The 20,257-nt window shown below is 35.9% G+C and overlaps 1 protein-coding gene across 2 annotated transcripts in view; it reads left to right on the top strand.

The window, feature by feature from the left end:
• The window catches only part of LOC142334571 (uncharacterized), a 59,771-nt gene that overhangs the window by 6,920 nt on the left and 32,594 nt on the right, over window positions 1-20,257 (top strand). For both annotated transcript variants that reach the window (XM_075382703.1, XM_075382702.1), the window contains exons 2-10: window positions 8,980-9,003; window positions 9,194-9,311; window positions 11,275-11,423; window positions 11,573-12,025; window positions 12,489-12,659; window positions 12,911-13,035; window positions 15,870-15,948; window positions 16,512-16,798; window positions 18,202-18,447. In XM_075382703.1, coding sequence (XP_075238818.1) covers window positions 8,986-9,003; window positions 9,194-9,311; window positions 11,275-11,423; window positions 11,573-12,025; window positions 12,489-12,659; window positions 12,911-13,035; window positions 15,870-15,948; window positions 16,512-16,798; window positions 18,202-18,447 — 1,646 coding nt within the window. In that variant the 5' untranslated portion in view covers window positions 8,980-8,985. The remainder of the gene's footprint in view (window positions 1-8,979; window positions 9,004-9,193; window positions 9,312-11,274; window positions 11,424-11,572; window positions 12,026-12,488; window positions 12,660-12,910; window positions 13,036-15,869; window positions 15,949-16,511; window positions 16,799-18,201; window positions 18,448-20,257) is intronic.

The raw sequence follows: 20,257 nt of genomic DNA, 5'->3' as shown, positions 1-20,257 counted from the left end.
AACCTTTTTTGTCATCTTGGCATGTTGAGGATCAAATGTTTTTTTAAAAAGTGTTTGCCATGTGCCTATGATGAGATCTCTTTTCATAATGACTGTTTGTGCCCTCGATACATCTCTTTTCTCTTGCCATGTCAAATCTACCAGCTGATTTATTAATGTTGGAAACTTTCGAGTAAGCGTAGTCCCAACTCTGACCACTTCCTATTGTTTCAAAGGGGATTTCGTTGTCTTCACTGCTCTGTTAACCAGAGAAGCGATGTCCCCTTTCCTTTCCTTATTTTGCGTAAAGGAACTATTATCGCCATTTTTATATTTAAAAAATGATGGTAGTCGTTGGTACAAGTACCGTGTCATCAGCGGTACAGGTTTCTTGTCATTAATATATATATTCTGTCAATGGACCAGTTCTTTAGACTACCTATCACGTATAAGCACTTCACGCCTGTTAATTATGTTTTCATAATAATTTTTGTGCAAACAGTGTTTGTCAAATATATAGCAAATGCTCAATGGTAACAATATGTATTTCACATTTATCGGAGATTGATCTCATGTTAAACCATTTTAGTATAAGGTGCAAGTCAAGAGCTTTATGAGCTTTTCGTGCGAACTTTGATATTTTACATTAAAAATTTATCAAAAATGTTGCTTTTGAAGAAAAGCGCCCCAACCCACCAATGCTTCTCTCGTTTCGTTGACATATAGAAGGAAATTCAATTATTTACTCGTTGCACTACATTTTCACGGAAATCATATTCAGTGAAGCTTAGAGGGAAATATCTGCAATGTCAAGAAGTGTTTTTGCTCCGCACCCACAAAATTAGTGCATAAGAACTTTGGTCTATCCTGGCCTTCCAGTTTAGTCAATTTTTGGCCGACCGATATCTGTTTACTACTTATTCACAAGAGATCTCCAGATTACAATGAATTGCTAGGTTGCAAAAGTGGGTAAAACATAAAACCCGCAAATTTTACAAACCAAAATGAATCACAAGTCACCAATCAATCAAAACAAAAAAAGATCAAGCTATATCAAGCTTGTGCTTGAACACTCCGGGCCGCGTGCATGAGGGTAAAACTGATACTCTTGTTGTATTTTACAATTTAAGATTTCGACAATCAAGTTTACTATATTCTTCTATTGCTGAGCCGTAATTTCAAGATTGTTTTGTAATGTGGAAGCTGAAAAGACCATCTGTTGTCATAATTGAGGCTTCCTGTTTTCTTGTTTGTGTGTGTGTGTGTGTGTGTGTGTGTGTCTGTGTGTGTGTGTAAATTTGTTGTGACCGGGGCGACATATACACTGGCTATACAGGTGAAAATTATTGATCATACCTTTGCATCGAAGTTTTTCAATTGATGCGTTGTAATTGGAATACTGTGTTGTTGAATGACAAGAATGTGTGAACGTAGTTATTAGGCTTCATGGTTGCTGTGAAAGTTGACGTTAATACTGTTGGCCGCATATACTGTAAACTCTGTTGGCCTGAAGGCGGTCGATGAAACTATGTGGACTGGAATCCAGAGACTTTAGCTATTGTGAAACAGACGAATAGCAAAAAATAGTGAAAACCTGATGATGAATGTTATCGTTGAGGGTAAAGAAACACGTAGTTTTAGGGAAGTTAAGGATATAGGGAAGTTAAAATTCTCTTTTCGTTTCGCAGTTTCACCACGTTGTTGACTTCTTCATGTGCTCGATTGTTTCAAATTGTGTAGAATTGAACATTTGATGCGCTGACTTTGGACATGATGATAATGGAACTTTAAAGCCAATATGTTGTTTGAAATTTAAACTTTAATGGTTTCCAGTATTGTGTAAAACTTTAGCTAATTTAACTGCTGGTCTGTTCAGCACTCCAGTTGATGTCTTGAGTTCGAAGGATCGTGCTCGTCCGTCCATTCCATTGTGGCATTTCGCAATTCGACCCATTGGCCAAATACCTCTCGGAGTGAACCCATGCAATAACCAGACTAAATCGCCTTCTTTCAATACCTCTGATTCTGTTCTCCACTTTGGGCGGCTGATAAGATCTGATGTGTACTCCTTTTGCAAACGTTTCCAAAAATGAACCAGTAATGTTTGTGTGTAAGAGAACTCCTTTTTACTAAATGTTCGGCTGGTTGTTGTCAGCGGTGCAAAAGGGCTGTAAGGGCATCTTAATAAAAAACGATTAGGTGTTAATGCTTCTTCGTCGTTTGTGTCTGAGGAGGCGTATGTATTTGGCCTGGAGTTGACAAATCCTTCAGTCTCGGCTACAATTGTCTGAAAAATTTCGGCCTTCAATTGTGGGCCGCCTAAAATTATGAGCAAAGTGCGTTTACCAGACTGAATTAGCCTTTCCCATTTCCCACCAAAGTGAGGGGCTAGAGGTGGATTGAATTTCCATGTAATATTTTGCTGCTGTAAATGGGACTTGATGTAGTTGTTGTCAACACTGATTTTATTCAGATCCAACATCTTTTTTTTGCAAATGTGAAGTTTGATCCATTGTCAGAAATGATTAATTCGTTATATCCTCGTCGCAATACAAATCTTCTGATTGCTAGTAGGCAACTATCTGTGTCCAATGTCTGACAAATCTCCAGATGCACAGCTCTAGTGACAAGACTGGTGAAAAGACATGCATATTGTTTTTCTAATTTGCGATTTCGGTGCTCTATGTAAAAGGGTCCGAAAAAGGCTAATCCAACATTTAGAAAATGATATTGCGAACCGAAAACTGGGGAGGTCGGCCATTAAGGGGGTAACATTTTGTGCTCTCTATCGTCGGCAAACGAAGCATGTTTGCTTAGTTGTTTCAAAAGTCGTCTCAGTCCTATAATGATTAAATCTTGCTGCAGGTGTGCTCGGACAAACTCTGTTCCAAGATGTCTACAGTTGTTGTGGCCATGCTCAATTATTAGTTTTGTAATATAATTCTTACTATCAAGAATAATTGGCTGTTTCTGGCTGTAGGTTGTTTTAGCGTGCCTTAATCTGCCTCTTGCTGGTATTAAACCATCTTTGTCCAGGAAGTGAGTGAACTGTAATAACTTGTCCTTTTTGTCTCACTCATTTTTTCCGTTCAAGGTTTCTTATGCTTTCAGAAAAGGTTTTATGCTGTGATTGTCTCAATAGATGGTGTCGTGCGTCTTGATAACTGTTTGTGACTGGTCGATTTCGGAAGATATTGACTGCTTTCATCATTGTTTCGGTTCATCGCATAAGTTTATTCCAACTGGAGAAATTGTTAATGTCAATAACTGTATCTGCAATTTCTGCACGTAAAATGTTCGTCGCTGTAAATTGCTGATCTCTTTGTCGCTGGAAATTTTGGCGCTGACAGCCATTTTCTTTCAAGTCTGTTAAGAACAGTCCTCCTGTTCCGTGATCTGCAAAATTGATTTAACCAGGTACAAATTTCCATTGTTCTGACTGAGAGTTTGCTAGAAGTTTTGCAATTTTATTTGCTACAAAAACTTTTTGGTAACTTGTGGATTTAATCCAACCTAAATTGGCCATACTGTCTGTCCAGAAATGAATTTTTGTCAAATTGTATTGTCATTTCGCTTCGAACAGAGGAAGCAAGTTCTGCTCCCATAGCTGATGCTTCAAGTTCTAACTTCGGGATGGTGGTTGTTTTAATGGGTGCAACTCTTGCTTTGCTAACAACATATTGAGTTTTTATTTCTTCTGCGCTGCTTGATCTGATGTATATTGTCGCTGCTATTGCTGTGCTTGATGCATCGAAAAATATGTGAAGTTCATGCTTAGCATCTGGGTTGGGGATCAGACATCTGCTTATAGAAATTTCTAGCATCCGCTCATATTCGTCGACCCATTGCTGAAAGTGGTGTTGGAACGCTCTTAGAATCTGATTATTCCAATTGTTACATTGTTTAACTATTGATTGAAGAATGCATCGTATTCTAATGGAAAAAGGCATGATGATTCCAATGGGATCGAACAATGATGCGGCGAGTGAAAGCAATTGACGTTATTGCATGCTTTTGACATCCAGTTTTAAGTGTGGTCTTTTGAAGATGAAAATATCTTCCTTTGCATTCAACATTTGTCCTAAAATACGCTGTTTTGTTATCTTCTGCACATCTGTGGAGTATGTATATTGCTAATGAAGGTGAAAGAGTTGCACCAAATAATAGTCTCTTGTACCTGAAAATTTTTTTTTCTCCATCTTTGTTCCACAGAAATTGTTGTTCCACAGGTGGTATGGCAACTTGCATTAACATGGCTTCAATATCACCGGTAACTGCAATTTTGTACTGTCGAAATCTCAGAAAAAGTCCAACAAGGCTGCATAGTAGATCTGGTCCGGTCACAAGAGCTTTGTTAAGTGATTGTCCTTTGTATACTGAAGCTGCATTTGTGACTCGTCTTACTTTCTGCTTCATTTTATGTTCAACGGGGTGGTGTGGGAGATACCAAAGTTGAGAATTCATGAAACTGGGTTGACGCTGTGTCTCTTCAACAAATCTTTTCTCGATGTCCGCTTCGATTAATTGGTTGTATAAAAAATATAGGTCTGGTTCCTGTTGAAGTCGGTTTTCAAGTGACTGTAATTGTACTTTGGCAAGAAAGTAGTTCTTCGGTAGTTTATTGTCATCTTTCCAAGCTAGTCCGATCTCATAACGAGAACCGTTGCGGCATGTCGTCCTTTTTAGTGTTTCAAGAGCTGTCCTGCCATCTGCTGTCAACGTCTTTTTTCCGCTCACTAAATTGTTTCCCTCCATTGTCCAGAACATTTCAAGCATGTCGTTCTGGGTTTTTTATTCTGTTGTAAAGCGCGATGTTGTAATTGATTTCCTGTTTATTACTGGTTGACTTTTATTTCTGTGGTATTGGTCCTGTAACGGTCCATCCAAGCTGTGTCAAGACTCCGTATGGTGTTCCTGGTGGTCCTGTTGTTAATTTGAGTAGTACTGTTGCTATGAAGGCATCCGTTCCGATTAAAACCCCTATTCTGTTATCTCGTATATGGGGAAAGGTGATGTTATTAAGATGATCGTGTTCGGCGCAGATAGAGTTCAACATCTCAACGGGTAAATTCGGCATTTGAAAATCAGACGCTGAAGTGGCGTACACCGGTAGGTTGAAAAGAGGTCGTGTGCTGTTGAGTGATTGAATTCCCAGGACTTCGGTTGATGTTATGATATGTTCTCCGTAAAGTGAAGAAATTGGTACTGCAATGTGATCTGTTTTTTGTTCCGAGTGCTTTTGCCATTGATTTTGTTATTTTTGTGTTGTCGCTCCCACTATCCAAAAGAGCATATGTTTCTATCGATACGTCTTCTGTGATCCACAGACTGATTTGGTTGTTGCTGCATGTGTGATTTTGTGGTCGTGGGTTGCTGTTGTTGTTAAAGTTTTGTTGTCTTTGGCGTTTATTTTGTGTGTCTGTGTGATTATGAGAATGTCCGGTGTTCTGTTGTCGTGAATTTGTATTTAGCATGAAGTTTTTCTGGTTGTTGTAGTTTTTATTGAAGGTGCTTCGCTTGTTGTTGTTGAGATTGTAATTCTGATTGAAACGGTTAGTGTTATTGTTTTGATTACAGGCGCTACGTGTGTTGTTGTTATGATTGTAACCAAACACTCTTCCATAGTCGAACCCATGTGGTTGAAACTGTGATCTGGTTGCGGTTATCTGTGTTTGGTGTCCGATGTTGTGTTGACCACGATTGTTGTGATAATTTTTTGCAGAATGGTTTTGAACCTTGTTGTTTGTTTGTTGTTGATGTTGTTGCTGTTGGTTCCTTTGCTGTTGGTGAGTTGGTGAAAATGTCTGTGAACTATTGAAGTTGTTTCTGTGAATTGTTGATTATGAAATCCGTTGCAGTTTTCGATGCGACATTGGTAATGACTGTTACACTGTCCTTTTGTGTGTTTGGTGAGGCAAATTGGGCAAATTTTCAGTTGCCTTACTGTTTGTTGTCTTTCGTTTGATCTTCTAGACGAACTGTTTTCTTGATTGGTTGGTCTTTGTGATGTTGACAATTTTTCGCAAACTTCTGCGTAATTTTCGATCCATTCCTTAAAGTGTATTAAATTAGGTTGATCAATAGCTTGCCTAAGGACATATTCGTTCCATCTGATTATCATTGTTGGCGCAAGTTTATCCTTAGCAATCTTAAGGACAGCCGAGGATTGAAGATCGGATGTGAAATTGTGAGGTATGAAAGTTTGAACCATTTGTCTAAAAAACGCTGCAGACGATACGAAAGTTTTGGGGTTTTTAATGGTCGGTCTGGGCCATTGTTCCAACTTATCAAGATAAGCTGCTTTAACATGTTGAGGTTTTCCAAATTTTTTTGTGTTTCTTGCATTGCTTCGTTGTAAAACTTTCCGTTGTATGAGTATCCGATGATGCTATCTTTGGTTTTGTCTGTGAGGGCGTTTTGAAGATATGTCATCCGTTGGGCATCTGTCAGTGTTGCATTGTCATGTATTTTGGCTTTGAAAAAACTAAACCAGTCGTGCCATCTCAATGGATCTCCGCTGAAGGATTTGAGTTGAGTTTTTGGAAGATTAATGCTGGATATGACAGGTTGTTGTTGTGCTTGTCGTGGCAAAAAAGTGTTTTCTTTTGTCTGTGTATGTTGAAACTGTCTGTCTGGTTGTTGGTCAGCTCTTTTGATGAAATTTTGTAATCTTTGTTCTTGTGCATTGAGATTAAAATTGCAAAGATTGTTGTTCGTTTCTGGAATTAGATTGCTGACGGTTTTTCTGCTCAATTCTCAGTCATTTGATTGGTTATATCTAATGATGTTGTTTGCATCTTGATGGAAATTGGTGCTTTGAAGACATTGATGTTCTTGATTTTGAATATGTTCGTGAATGTTTGAAGTACCTTGACCTCGAGTCTCCTGATGTTGGGTATTTGTTGAGGTGAGGTTCACATCACGTCGGGGTCACCAATGTTTACTACTTATTCACAAGAGATTTCCAGATTACAATGAGTTGCTAGGTGGCAAAAGTGGGTAAAACATAAAACCCGCAAATTTTACAAATCAAAATAAATCCAAAGTCATCAATCAATCAAAACAAAATAAGATCAAGCTAAATCAAGCTTGTGCTTGGACAATATCTTTTACAGAGAGATACAAGAGGGGTACCGTTGACAGGCTCTGAAAAATTTTGAATCTTTTTCATACAGTCTTTTTTCATTGAGATTCATTTTTTAAAAAGTTTCTTGGACTTTTCAGGCCCCTGTACTGCTTATATTTTAAATTATTTTGGCTGTTAGCTGTTTTGTTTTTCTTTTCTAGATGAAGTTAATTGGACTCTGGATCATTGTACGTGGTTTTGAAGAAAGCATTAAAAATTACTAATCCCCTTTCCAAAGTTTGGAAGAAATTTCCTGCTGCGAGCAAATTTTTGTTGCTGAAACTTTCCGATTATATTTTTACCATACGGGTTTGAAATCAAATAAGGATTCGGTTAAAAGATAATAAATTGAAAAACGTCCGTTCAACTCTGTATCGAAAGTATGTTCATCAATTATTTTTCAACGTTTACTTATATATTGAGATTTTTTAATTTAGTTTTGTTTCATATTTCAGTACTATTTGCTTCAATTATAAAAGTAGTGGTAATTTATCATCACTTGCAGTTGATCCTCGTCCATTCAAAGCACAAAAGATATCTGCAGCCACAAAACGGTGCATTTTTCTGCGAATTAGAAATCAAATTTTGTTGCGCTATTCTTAAACCCAGGAACTGGAAACTCCACCTTAGAAAAAATTTGAGGTGATTGAAAGAAAAGAATTCGTAGTAGTTGTTTTGATCATTTACAAATTGGTGCAAATCTGATTGTTATTATGGTGCAATATTTTTTTGCCTACTTTGTCCTCAAGTTTTAAAGAGAAATGATTCATTGAGTAGTTTCTTTTTCTGTTTGATAACTTTTTTTGTGATTTTACATTACATCTTTTACAAATGTGTTCTAACGTCTGCAGCTGATGATAACAAATTTATTGATGTTCATTGAAAAATTGAGTTTTGAAGAAAATTTGAGTTATTTTCATTGATTTTTCTCTTGAATGAAATTTTAAAAAAGACTACGATTCTTTAAGAGAAAATCTAGGGTGTTCTCAGTAAAAAATTCAAAGATACTTGGAGGAACTTTATCATCTCAGTTTTCATTTTGTCAAATCTGACTATTGAAAGATTGAAATTTTTGATTGAGTTTTTCATTCAAAGTAGACCTCTTCGAAGTGTCATATTCTGTTTGTGGTATTTTGCTCAAAAGTGGTTGATCCTAACTTTTGCAGAAATTTAGCGAGTAATTCTTAGTTGGAGGTTAAAAGAAACCTTGCTTTCGAAAAAATTAATTGTGAAATTTAAAAAATGAATGTTTTTTTCGAGCAAATAGATGTACATTTTCTAAGTGATTGAAACCGGATATGTACGTTTTGTTTTTATTGTTTGATATAAAGCTTTGGCTTGATTGAAATATAACATAAGCAGCGTTGGAACTATTTGTGCTGACACACATTAATAATCCTTCTTGATGTTTTTTAAAGTTAAATAACTCCAATTTCTTTAATCAATTTTTTTTGTCTTAATGAGAATAATTCAAAAACATGTGCGCTTTTGTCGAGTGGCACTATTCATTACTAAGTGGCACTATTGAAGGAAGAAGTTCGTATTTTTGCGCCATACAGAGAGTTGTACGTGCCTTCTTGTTGAGCCTCTAGGTAGACTTGTTGGGTCGTTTAGTTTTTTCTGAATATTTACTTAACTTTCACGTCATTGATATAGAGTGATATAATTAAATAAGTTTGCTCATACCATTAACAGAAACAGATGCGGCTGTCATCATTAGGAGCTGAGCTCAACTTTCATTTGAGGTGCTTAAAATGAAGCACTGCAAGTAAAGAATATTTCTTTCACTCCGCAGATAAAGTGACAACACATCATCTAATTTTTGATATTTTTGCTACTGTAACACAACTACTGTAAAGCTATGTTTATTTCAGACACGAATGGGCGTGAAGTTTAAGGTGAGTGCCAGTTCTTTTGAGTTTTTAAATTGGTGGTTCTTCATTGCAGCCTTTTTTGAAAATAGGTCATTAGACTTCTGCAAAACAAATAATTATAAATTTCGACTGATTGAAACAAACAAGTGGCAAAAAATTCAGAGCAGATGATCAGTTGATTGATAGTTTGTGTATCTGTGAGTGTAATTCTCAGGGTCATTCGGAGTACCAAAGTACATACAAGTGGAAAGACTCTCTCAAGTCAGCATCCTACCAGCCTCCAGAAGAAGTATTGGCCCAAGAGGCCGGAAAGCCAACTTATCATTTGGCATGTTAGTCATATTAAAATGAATTTTTTTTTCAAATAGAATACTATTTTTTTTCGAATTGTTTGTTTTTAATAGCCGCCTCAGCTTCTCAGCCGGCTATTATAGCGTTCCTAATTTTTTTACAATTCAAAGAATTTGAATTGAATTGGGGTTCTGTCTTTTGTTACGACTCGAAGAGGAGTATTGGAGAAGTCCTTTTTATCAATTTTATTGGAGTGATTTTTGAAGCGGGAAATGAAACGCGTGAAAAAATTTGGAGTGATTTTGGTGCTGAACAGAAGTGAAGAGTGGAGCGAACAAAGAGTGGTTTTTGTTCATACCGCTGTTTTTGAGAGAGCGAGAAATTAATGTGTGAAAAAATTTTCTCTAAGCTAGCGAAATTTTTTTGTTCACGTGCGGCTTTTAAAAGCAGTTCTTTGCAACTTTTGATGGTTATGAGGTTTGATTATGATATTGTATTAGTTTTAGGCTTCTTTCGATAGGAATTGAAGGCTTCAAGCAGTTAATTTGAGTTTAATGCTGATTTGGAGGTTTTTTTTATCAGTTTTGCTGATTTTTAGACGAAATTTTATGATTTTTTGCCTGTTTTTTTGTTTTAATGCTTTGAGTGGGATTTGAATCGAAGTTTTTTACTTAAAGAATATTCAGATATCAATTGGCTAAAGTTTTCTTGGTATATATCATTTTTTCTTAGAAAAATTAACAGAAAAATTGAGAAATTTTAAACCATTTTACTTTTTTTGCAGTTTTTTTTATCTTAGACAAGTTTCTTAGCCTATTATGACTTGCCCATTTTTTTGCGAGTTTTTCATTGCTCTAACTGCAAGGTAACTTTATTCGGCTTTATGTTTCCTTGTACTATGAAAAAAGTCATTAGGTTTTTCTAGTTTTCTTTTCAATTTGTTTTTGGTTTTTGAATGCCGTTTCTATTCTTCCTCAAGTATTTTACAGCATCTGTGGAGGTTCAAGATTCACAATAGTTGTTGGAGTTGTTTAGTCATAAGTGTGGGCAATTTTCTCCTTCAAGTCGTTTCCGGAATTCTTCCGGCTATGTTTTTAAGATCTGTTCGCACACTTTCATGAATTTTGAAGTCAAATTGGAGGAGTGATTTTGATCACACCGAAACAGGAAGTTCAGCGAAAAAGTGAGTGGCTTTGCGCCGTGAAATTTTTTTGCTCTTTTTTTAAGTAGAGTGAGAAAACGGTGTTTGAACAAAAATTTGCTTTCTCGCTAGTTGTTTTTGTTCTCATGCGGCAATTTCTCTTTGATTTTTACTGTTTTTTTTTGCGATATTATGGATTGAATCTTTTTATAAACGGTTTTTCCAATCCATTCATAGTCCGCTCTAGGTCTATTTTTCTGTTTAGTCAATGAAAATTCTTTGAATTGTACGTCAGGACTTGTCCTGCTATGTTTTTTTTACTTCGTCGAATAAAAAATTTTCACTTTACCTTAGTTCACAGCTTGTTCAATATTTTGCGTGAAATCTTTTTGACTTCTCTAGGCTAGTTTCACTCTTCTCTCAGTCTACTAAAAATATTTTTAGACAGCAGTTGCTCAACAAAGCAATTTAAAGGGAACAGAGCCGGTATAAAAAAAAACGAAATCAGAAACAGAAACGGGATAAACCCATAAAGCCCAATTTTAGATGCCCGTTACTCGAACGTTTGTTCTTAGTTACCATCTCTAATGCTTATTGGTATTGATACGAGCCCCTGTGTGATCTCACTACGAAACAGGAGTACGTTCATTTCCAAAGTGACATCAAAATAGTTTGCACTTTAAAATTGTTTGTACAAAAATCATTTTTTCACTAGTTTTATTTCTTCTTTGAATCCCAAGCATGGTTATGGGAATCAATGGCGGTTTTTTTCCGGCAATCTGCCGGGTATGCTAAACTTTTGGATACAAATGCGCACTTGGAATATAGTCAGTGCCTAATGTTGCTTCTATCTATTTGTGTAGACACATTGAATGAGCCCCCTTTGCAACACAAGCGCAGGATAGCCGATCCATACGTCACAGATCAGTTGTTAGAAACCACCAATCCAAGAGAAATTGCGGAGCTGCTCCAGCAATCCCCTACTGATGCTGACAACAAAGCCAAGGCGAAGGTTAACATTTTAAATCTATCTACGTTGGTTCTTTTTATTCATTTTGAATTCAAATACTTTACTAAACTGCCAAAATAAATAATATATGTTTACATTCGTTAATTGTTACTTTTTTCTCGTCAATTTCTCCTGTTTTCTCTTCTGCACAGATGGCTTCAAAGATTCAGCAGCCGGCAGGTTCCAAAACGAAATTTGCCAGCCCAAATACTCACACGAAGGCTGGTCAAAATTTATCCAAAACATACCAAGTCAAATCGCATCCAAGACGAGAGGAGCAAAAATTGAGCACCAAGTCCTACTCGAAGACAGAGAAAACCTTTTCTCCTCCAAAAGCGCCTCGATTTGAGAAAGATTCAATTCCTGTGGTCGAGTACCCCCACCCCAATCCTGATCCCTATTCAGACGAGAGACTGCCGGAGCAATTAAAACTTGGCTTGACGGATGGGTTGATTCAAAATCAATCGAAGCAACCGGAACAAGAGAAGAGGTTTCTTGCGTCAGCTATGGTGCCAAAATTGCGACCCAGAGTATCCGAATATAAGCGACAATTCCCGAAGTGGGAGAATTTTCCTCGACCTAAACCGACTCTAGATGATTCAGAAGTTTGTGCTTAATCTGCAGCAATACAATTGAGTCCTGTCGGTCTTTTTATTCGATTCTTCTCTCAATCGGTTTTCCACTGACCATTTGACTTTTAAACTGACTTTTCCATGTTTGTGGGTGATATAAATCGAACTCTCAATCACAATTGTAGACGGCTGAGCTCAATTGGCGGCATTTTACTACTAAAAGTTAAATCAAAAGTGCGCCAGAATTATTTTCATTTTGTACTTTAAGTTTTACTAGTGGTCTATACTCGTTGACAAAAGAAAAAGCCAAAATAAATCTTCAAAAATAAAATGCGTCGCATATGCTCCTGATGACCAGCTGTTCGTAATTTTTCACCAACTGATATCAGATTAGTGTCGAAATAGATCGGTATACCCGTAAAAAATGTTATGCAAAAATAATATCAATAAGATCGGTTGTGTCAATTTTTTGTACATTTTGATCTTGTTATTTTAGATTGTTTTCAAATCACATAGTGGTATTCCCCCATACGCGACAGACTACATTAGAAGGTCCAGTGAGTACCAGAAAGAATTCAAGGACTGGAGTGCCTCGCTAGCCAAGGGGCGCAACTTGGCTGCCAGGCCAAAGAGAGGAACCACCATGAAGGCCATTGACGATATTGGGGTGAGTTTTTTCTGCATCAATGTTAGTTTTGTGCTTGACATTTACTGTGCTTCCTTATAGAGATCGCTCTCACAAACTGTTTTGCAAGAGTTCCAATGCATATTGTCTGAAATACGCGCGAATGTAAACTATACCAACCGGCTAATTCAATTTTATATTAAAATAATTCTGGACTTAGATTTGGCATTTGGACTACCAAATTTGAATAAGTGATAGTTAAGACTGCTTTCTTTTGCTTCTTGTGAGTGCAGGTTGGTGTGAAATCTAAAGGAGGCAGAAGACACGGAGAAGGAGAGGAGGGACAGTTTGTTGACACGAGACTTACTCAGCCCTCTATGGAAAAGATCCCCCCTCAGGTCCCTCACTTCCCAATGAGGTAGCTACACTATATATGCTATGTCACCCTACCACTCACTATCTTGGCTGGATGAACGGTGCTCATATGTATACTTTATGACTAAGTTGTAAAAAATTTGATAGAAGCTGGAAAGTAGATAATTTATGCCCTATACAATTCCTGTAGGTTCAATTTTTCAGTGATCACAAGCAATCCGAATGTAAGCATGGTAAAAACTGTCTACGATAATTGTTCTCATCTTATCTTGTCTGTTAAATTAATAGTTAATTACTGGTTTTATTGTGGTTTTTTTTACCTCGAAGACGAGCTACTTTTGGTTCAGGTGGCGTTTCGACCGAAAGTGCGCAAAATCGCTGTGTGAACTAATTTGCAACAAGGATCAGATGAAAATTTAGTGTTTTTTTTGCAAACGGCTTTTGTTTTTGTCATGTGATTACGTTCGTTCTAATAATGGAGAGAAATTGACTTTAACTCGAAGATCGTTACTGAGCGAGCGACAAAAATAATTAATAGCTTCCTTGAATTGAAAATTTTATCAGCTGTTGATCGATTGTATTTTCTTATATTAAAACAGGTTTTAACTGCGCAATTTAATTGTTATATCAATGTTGCGATTAAATTGTTTGGCAACCCCATTAAAATTGGAGTGTAAATGTTAACGTGAATTATTACAATTGCGTCGAGTAGTATATTTTTTCTCATCTGGCATGCTTTTACTTAGTGTGTTCAAAACTTGTATTCCTCAGTCTAGTCTCTGAACTATGTTTTTCAGTTCTTTGTCAAATTTTAGTTTGCTATCAAAAACTACGCCAAGATACTTCACAACTGCGGATTCCACTATTTTTGTTGTCAACATTCCAAACGACATTTGTCAAACTTTTTGTTAATTTGGCGAAAAAAATATGCTCTTTTTTGTTTATGCACTATTAACTGGAACTTTTTAAAGAAATCGGTAGTTTTTATAGGTTCAAGTTTTTTTGACGAAATGTATTCAATGTTTGATGTAAAGAGAAAATTGTTTTATGCAAGCTTGACAACCGTATAATCTTCTTCAACATTCTTTGCTATATCTTCCAGATAACTGTTATATAACAGAGCAGCTAAAATAATACACTCTGGAACATCTTTTGCTAAATCTATCCAATTTTAATGAATTCTATTTTTGTCAACTATTTGCGTTCTTCTTCTCATTCTCTAAAATTATTTCTCCGTTAAATTGACCTGTTGTTCGTCAAAATCTATGTTTGCAGGTTTCTCTGAATGGTTTGAAACTGCATCTGTCACTGTTTTTTCTCAGTTCTAATCTTATTTGTTCTATAAATTTGAGATATCATCAATTATTGATTTTTTTCGATAAGCAAACTAACTGCAGAGATTTATTGCTCCTGTTCTAAGGACTCAGCTATTTTCGAGCTGGGTCTGTATGTAATTGGGTGTTCGGGATTTCTTTTTTGAAAAGAGGAGATACAGTTTTTCAGATTTCAGCGATGAACTGATTCACGAGAAAAGAAAGGGCATCAACTAGCTCTTCTCTTGCATCTTTTATTTCCAATGCAGGTTTTTGTGGAACGCAGTGGTTTGCTTTTATTTAATGGTTCTCTGAACATATTGGTTTACTTGGTGACTATACACCGGAAATAACAACATTCTTCTTTTTCGGCGCATTTATAGAAAATTTGTTGCTGTATGGTTGCAGGTAAATAAAATCTTCTTCAGTTGAAAATCAGTAATTGAGTTGATTTGAAATTTCCATAGGCCTTATCATCTGATCACCAAAACTGTTTAGCAGAGATTCGTTACTCGTTTGAACGTTTTCTTGATTCTGGCTTTTCAATATTTGTTAAAACTTTTAATATTTTTTAATACAATTTTTACATCTGAATATTTAGGAAAGTTGTTCTTTCTTTCTATCTTTTTTCAATATTACATCCATAAGAATGGTAGTTTTGTCAAATGTTAGTGACTGAATAGTTATTATTCTAGTTCAATAGTTTTTTATCCAAAAGATCACAGACTTAAGAATGGTAAATATTGCCAAATGGATCTGCTACTGTGCTTGTTTGATATTTGCCTGTTATGATGTAATTATGTAGAGCTGAAGAAGAGGTAGTCTTTTTTGTAGCAGTATCAATATTCGATGGTTTAAGACATGCGGAGGAATCATAGATTGAAGGAGACTTTTGTCGCGTTTTGTAAAATAGTCTAGATTGTGGTCTTAGACTGTAAGTATGACTGAATTTCCTTCGGTTTTCATTATCTATTTGCCAAAACTCTACTAGATCTATTAGTTAATTTTTCAACAGCCATTTCGCACTAAAAGCATTTATGCTATCTTTACCAATGTTTTGAATGATTTGTTTCGATAGAAGATAATGTCCTGCTGGCATTTCTGGCTTTGTGAGTTTGGATAAGAGAGATCTTCCTGTCCTGATGTTCAATTCTCTTCAATTCAAAAGTATTCGCCATTTTCGCTGTGGGTAAGAAAAAGAGGTGATGTGTAGTGTCTTTCGTAATGCATAGCTTAAGATGAAAAAAAGGGTGGCTATGTAATTCTGTTGAGAATGATTCGACGGGACTTATTCAATTTCTTTAAGGATCTATTACCTGAATGATCATGAGTGTTTCGAATTTGATTTAAAAATAAGTAAATTTAAAATCAGAATTTCACTTTTCCTAGTATCCCTTCTTGTTTTTGGTCACATTGGCTGTTTTTGGTATTATAGGAATCGTCTTTCTATTTCGTGGCTATTATCTGGCAATCTGCTGGCTATGTTCTTATGTTTTGCTGATAGAATTGTTCTCTAATATTTGGAACTGTTAATCATTCTCATTGTTAAATTTTGCTTTTGCAGAAAGCACAGGTCGGAGTATTCTGCAAGCTTCAAAGATGCTTCAAGAGACGACCAATACACGAAGACCCAAACCATATCGGTGAGCTATCTACAAGCCATAGTGTAATTTCTCTTTTTATGTTTGCTCCTTGCGAGTTTGTCGAAGTACAGCGAAGGAAACGCGAATTAAACAGTTTAAAAAAACACTCAAGGAGATGTTTGCAAGCTCACATAGTGAGCTTAAATGTATTTACATCAGATGCCACATAAACTTGTGGCTATTTAAATTGTCTTGAGCAATATAATATTTTTTCTTTATCTCTTCAAATCAGTCTAAGCATTCAACCCTGGTATTACTTGATCTGCTCCTTTTAGTTCTCGTCAGGAGATATCAAAACTACGTTGAATATCAATGAGTTCTAATTTAATAAATTCATAATCTACCAATACTTGATTAGTCATTATAGTCGCTTTTTTGTGATAAAGATTGGTCAGGTTTCGGCCTGGTTTTTTTGAAGCTATGGTCAAGTTAGAGTTCCTCCTCAAAGAAACCGCCTCACAGAGCTGTCAATATATCAATCATTCTTAGTCATGTTCACTCCTTATGTGGAAATTTCCCTATACGCCAAGAAAATTTCATGCTTTCGACTGTTGTTTTTACAGAGATCCTTAGATGAAGAAAAGGCTGCCGTGGCTGGCTCAACAAGTTTTACCAATGAAGTCGGTGACTTGCGCCAGAAAGCAGCATACTACGGCGCCAGACACCTTGGAACCCACATATCCAGGGACCATCTTGGTCAGCTGGTGGCTAGGAATGCGGACAGATGGGACGATCCCGGTAGTCCAAACTCAGACCTCAGAGCTGAAGATGGAAGGGGTTTAGCTAGTGCCCTGGATTTGGCCAAGGCAAGAGGTGGAAAGAGAGTGGGTGTTGCTCCGAAAAATAAAACGTATGCATTTTGTTTCTCAATGTTCCTACAGTTCTCGTACTCTAAGATGAAAAATTGCGGTAGGTTAGTTGTAACCAAGAACAATTAAATTTTATTAAGCTACTTCAACCATTCAAAAGCGCATTCAACAGTTTTACATTTTTTGTATCCAAAATTTTCATTGAAATGTCTCTCAGCTCCTTGAGATAAGTGGTTTCGTAATGCTGTTTCTACAGAAAAACGTTGCAACTACTAATAGATACATCTCCAGCACATTTGGAGATTCTCCAAAACAGTTTTATTCATCATAATGATATCGATGATATCAGCAAAACTCACTCTGCTAACACTCTTTAACTAATTCAGGAAATTTTAACTGATTCAAGGCAGTGTTTGCTGATGCCCATTGAAAAAGATGATCTTATATTATTTCAGGCAATTTTCTGCTTACAAATTAGTGTTCTTTTTGAAGATCTCATATAACTAATGAACTATACTATAGATCTCTTCTAAAAGGTTAATTTTGTTCGTTATGTAGCGATGAATAATAAAATCGATATCTCATTAATAATTAGCATGCTTCTGCTCGTAAATAGATAGATATGTGCACGCCATTTATTGAAACATGCAAGCTGTATTCAATTTGCCATTTGTAGTAAATTATTTACTTGCGTATTAAAATTTTTATTACTGGTATGTTTTCGATCTAATTTGCATACATAAATGCGAGAATAAAAAGCTGCACGTTTCTGCAAGACTGCATTAAAGCTATATAACATGTTTCAGCGAGAAGTTCAATTATGGTAGGCAATTGAACCATCTAATTGTTCAAAAGTCACTGGTTATGGTACTGCGCAGTTTCAAGTAATTTGAGAAAAGAACAGAAGAATAGTTTTTGTATACGTATAAATTAATTAGATAATCTATTGTAAAAATTGTTCAAACTTAAAAAAACAGGAGGTGGACGCGCCTGTTTAAAAATCGTTCTCAAAAGACAGCACGCATTTTAAAGTTGTGAAATGATGGGAGGTTGGAAAGCAAAAAAGGGGAGAAAAGCGGGACACTATTTGAAAGGTTGGCTAAGTTCCCGGCCCTGAGTAAGGGGCGTTGAGTTGCAATCCATTGTTAACTTATATAGACATTGTTGGAAAATAAATATGCCTCCCTTGTAAACCAAATTGAAAAGTCTAAAGTTAGATGTAATAATTACTGGTGACTTTTTTCACAAGCGTCCAAGTTCTGGTTTCTGTCTTTATTGGATAAGTGTCACTTTAGGCCATTCTCCTTTTCACCGGAATTAATTAATCACAGTGCTATAACGGAGCCATCCGTGAGTGTTCTGAAATCGCAAGTTGGCAATTAAAATGTATTTTTATTCATAACTAGAATGCGACCATGATTTTATCTGAATGTTCAAATTTTAGAGCCTACAGTGTGTCTGATCGCCCAGCAGGACTCCCTAGCAAGCTTCAGTTTTGGGACTTCGATCCATCTAGAAGTGGCATCATACCTGCGAAAACGTACACTGTTGATAAGGAGCCAGAAGAGACCGAACCAGTAGTCCTGGAGGAAGAGTATGAGGATTATGGAGCGGGAAAACAAGACCATATCATACAAGAGCCTGAAAAAGTTCAAGTCTTTGACCTGGAAGATGACACATCTTTGAAAAGGCAAGAGTTTTTTATGTCTGTAAAGTTTTTATTTGAGCACTGCTATATTGCGGTTGTCTAGTTTCCGGTTTTGTTTCGTCATGTTACTATATTGCGTCATGTTGAATTTGTTTTGCCATGCTGTTAATTTTCATTATTTCACGTCAGAAAGCTCGGGAGATCAATTTTGAGAGTTTTACAAGATATCATTTGTTGCACTCGTTAGCAGAGATTTTCAGTTTTTTTAAATAAAGCAGCGAAATCAGTTTTTTAAAATAAAAGATGTACCCCCTCACACTCTAAATGGCTCATTTACCTCAAAATTAACGCCATTTGAGAGATAACTGTAAATTGCCGATGAAAGATTAAAACGGAAATTACTACAACGTCGATGATTTCTTGAGTGAAATGAGTGAGGCAACTTGGATTTTTTATCATATTAATTTTATCATTCAGATCGATTTCATTTGCAGCTGTTCAAATCTATACGCTACGGGAAGCCATTGATAGTTGAGATAGCAAATTTTGGCTCAAGGTATTTGATTTTAACTTCTAATCAGTTTTTTTGGGATATTTTAGCTTCATTTTTCGTACATTTTTATTTGATGCCAGCGTTAATGTAAAATATTTATTAAATTTATATCTGCCAATGTTTTAATAGCTGTCATGGATAAATTATTGTAATGTATCCTTGAAGATATGATTGATATGAGGGATATGAAATGTACTAGATTGTTATTGGTTAATTTTTAACGTAGTAACTTACTGAAAAAAATAGAACGGTTGTTTGTTCAATTACATCGAGTAGTTGTGTTGAAACAGTTGGAACATTGTGAAATAGTTGGTTCATTTGAATTGATGAATAGAATATTGAATTTGATCAAAACTGCATCTGAGCTTCTCTATAGCATGTAAGCCTCTTTGTTAGTGGATAATTTTTTTGAAGAGTGTTTGAATCTTGTTGGAATTTTATGTCACCATTGGAGAACTTTTCTGAATGAAATAGTTCTTCTGCTCGATATAGATTTATTGGCAGAGAGGGTTCTGAAAGGGTTCCGCTTGCTGAAAGGGTTCTGCTCGCTTTAGATTGGGCAGGCGTTTTGTATGTGTTTTTCTCGAAAGAGAGTCAGCGTTGTGATAAAATGTTTCTTTTATACTGTGATAATGGTACAGCATTTTTCTATCAGGTTTGAGCGATATGGTCTATTTGCGAATGTTTTGCGAATTACATGTTTTATACAATTTTGGTGTTAAGACGCTTTTAGTTTGTTTTTGAAAGATGGGTTTGGTGGGCAAACGAGATTTAGTAGCGAGCATTTTTTTCTGCTGTTTTTGGCGCAGATGGATTTTCTTTTAATTAATTTTTCAAGTCTAATTACAGTAAATTATTGAAAATCTGTGAAAAGTGGAATTTAGAGTTTTCCTATTTTATATTTTCTTCAAATTTACTATTGCAATGGTCTTTGTTCATAAATGACATTAGTTGCTGATTTTTTTTGCCTATGAAAAAGATTTTATCCTCTAAAATAAATAATCAAAGATGTAAATAATTATTTTTCTTGTTAATAAGTTGCAGCTTTCATTCTGTCTTTTGTTGTTGTTGTGATTATTTCTGATTTTAGAATTTCTAGTTTCTGAATTGCGGAAGTCGTGCCTTTTTTTCCCAAAATTTGTGCGAAGAATTTCTCTCACATACAGACATCTATGTTTTATTTTCAGTCCGAAGCGTTAATTGTTATGGGTGCTTGCCTATTTTGAGTTGTTTTTGGAAATTTGTCGGTTTGGAAAATGTTCTTATTACGATTTGTTCACACGTTTTGAAATCAGGTCA

Source organism: Convolutriloba macropyga, chromosome 2 (genome assembly GCF_964194025.1).
Source record: "Convolutriloba macropyga chromosome 2, txConMacr16.3, whole genome shotgun sequence".
Classification (NCBI taxonomy): Eukaryota; Metazoa; Xenacoelomorpha; order Acoela; family Convolutidae; genus Convolutriloba; species Convolutriloba macropyga.
The sequence above is the reverse complement of the archived record's forward strand: the minus strand, read 5'-3'. Positions and strand labels throughout refer to the sequence as shown.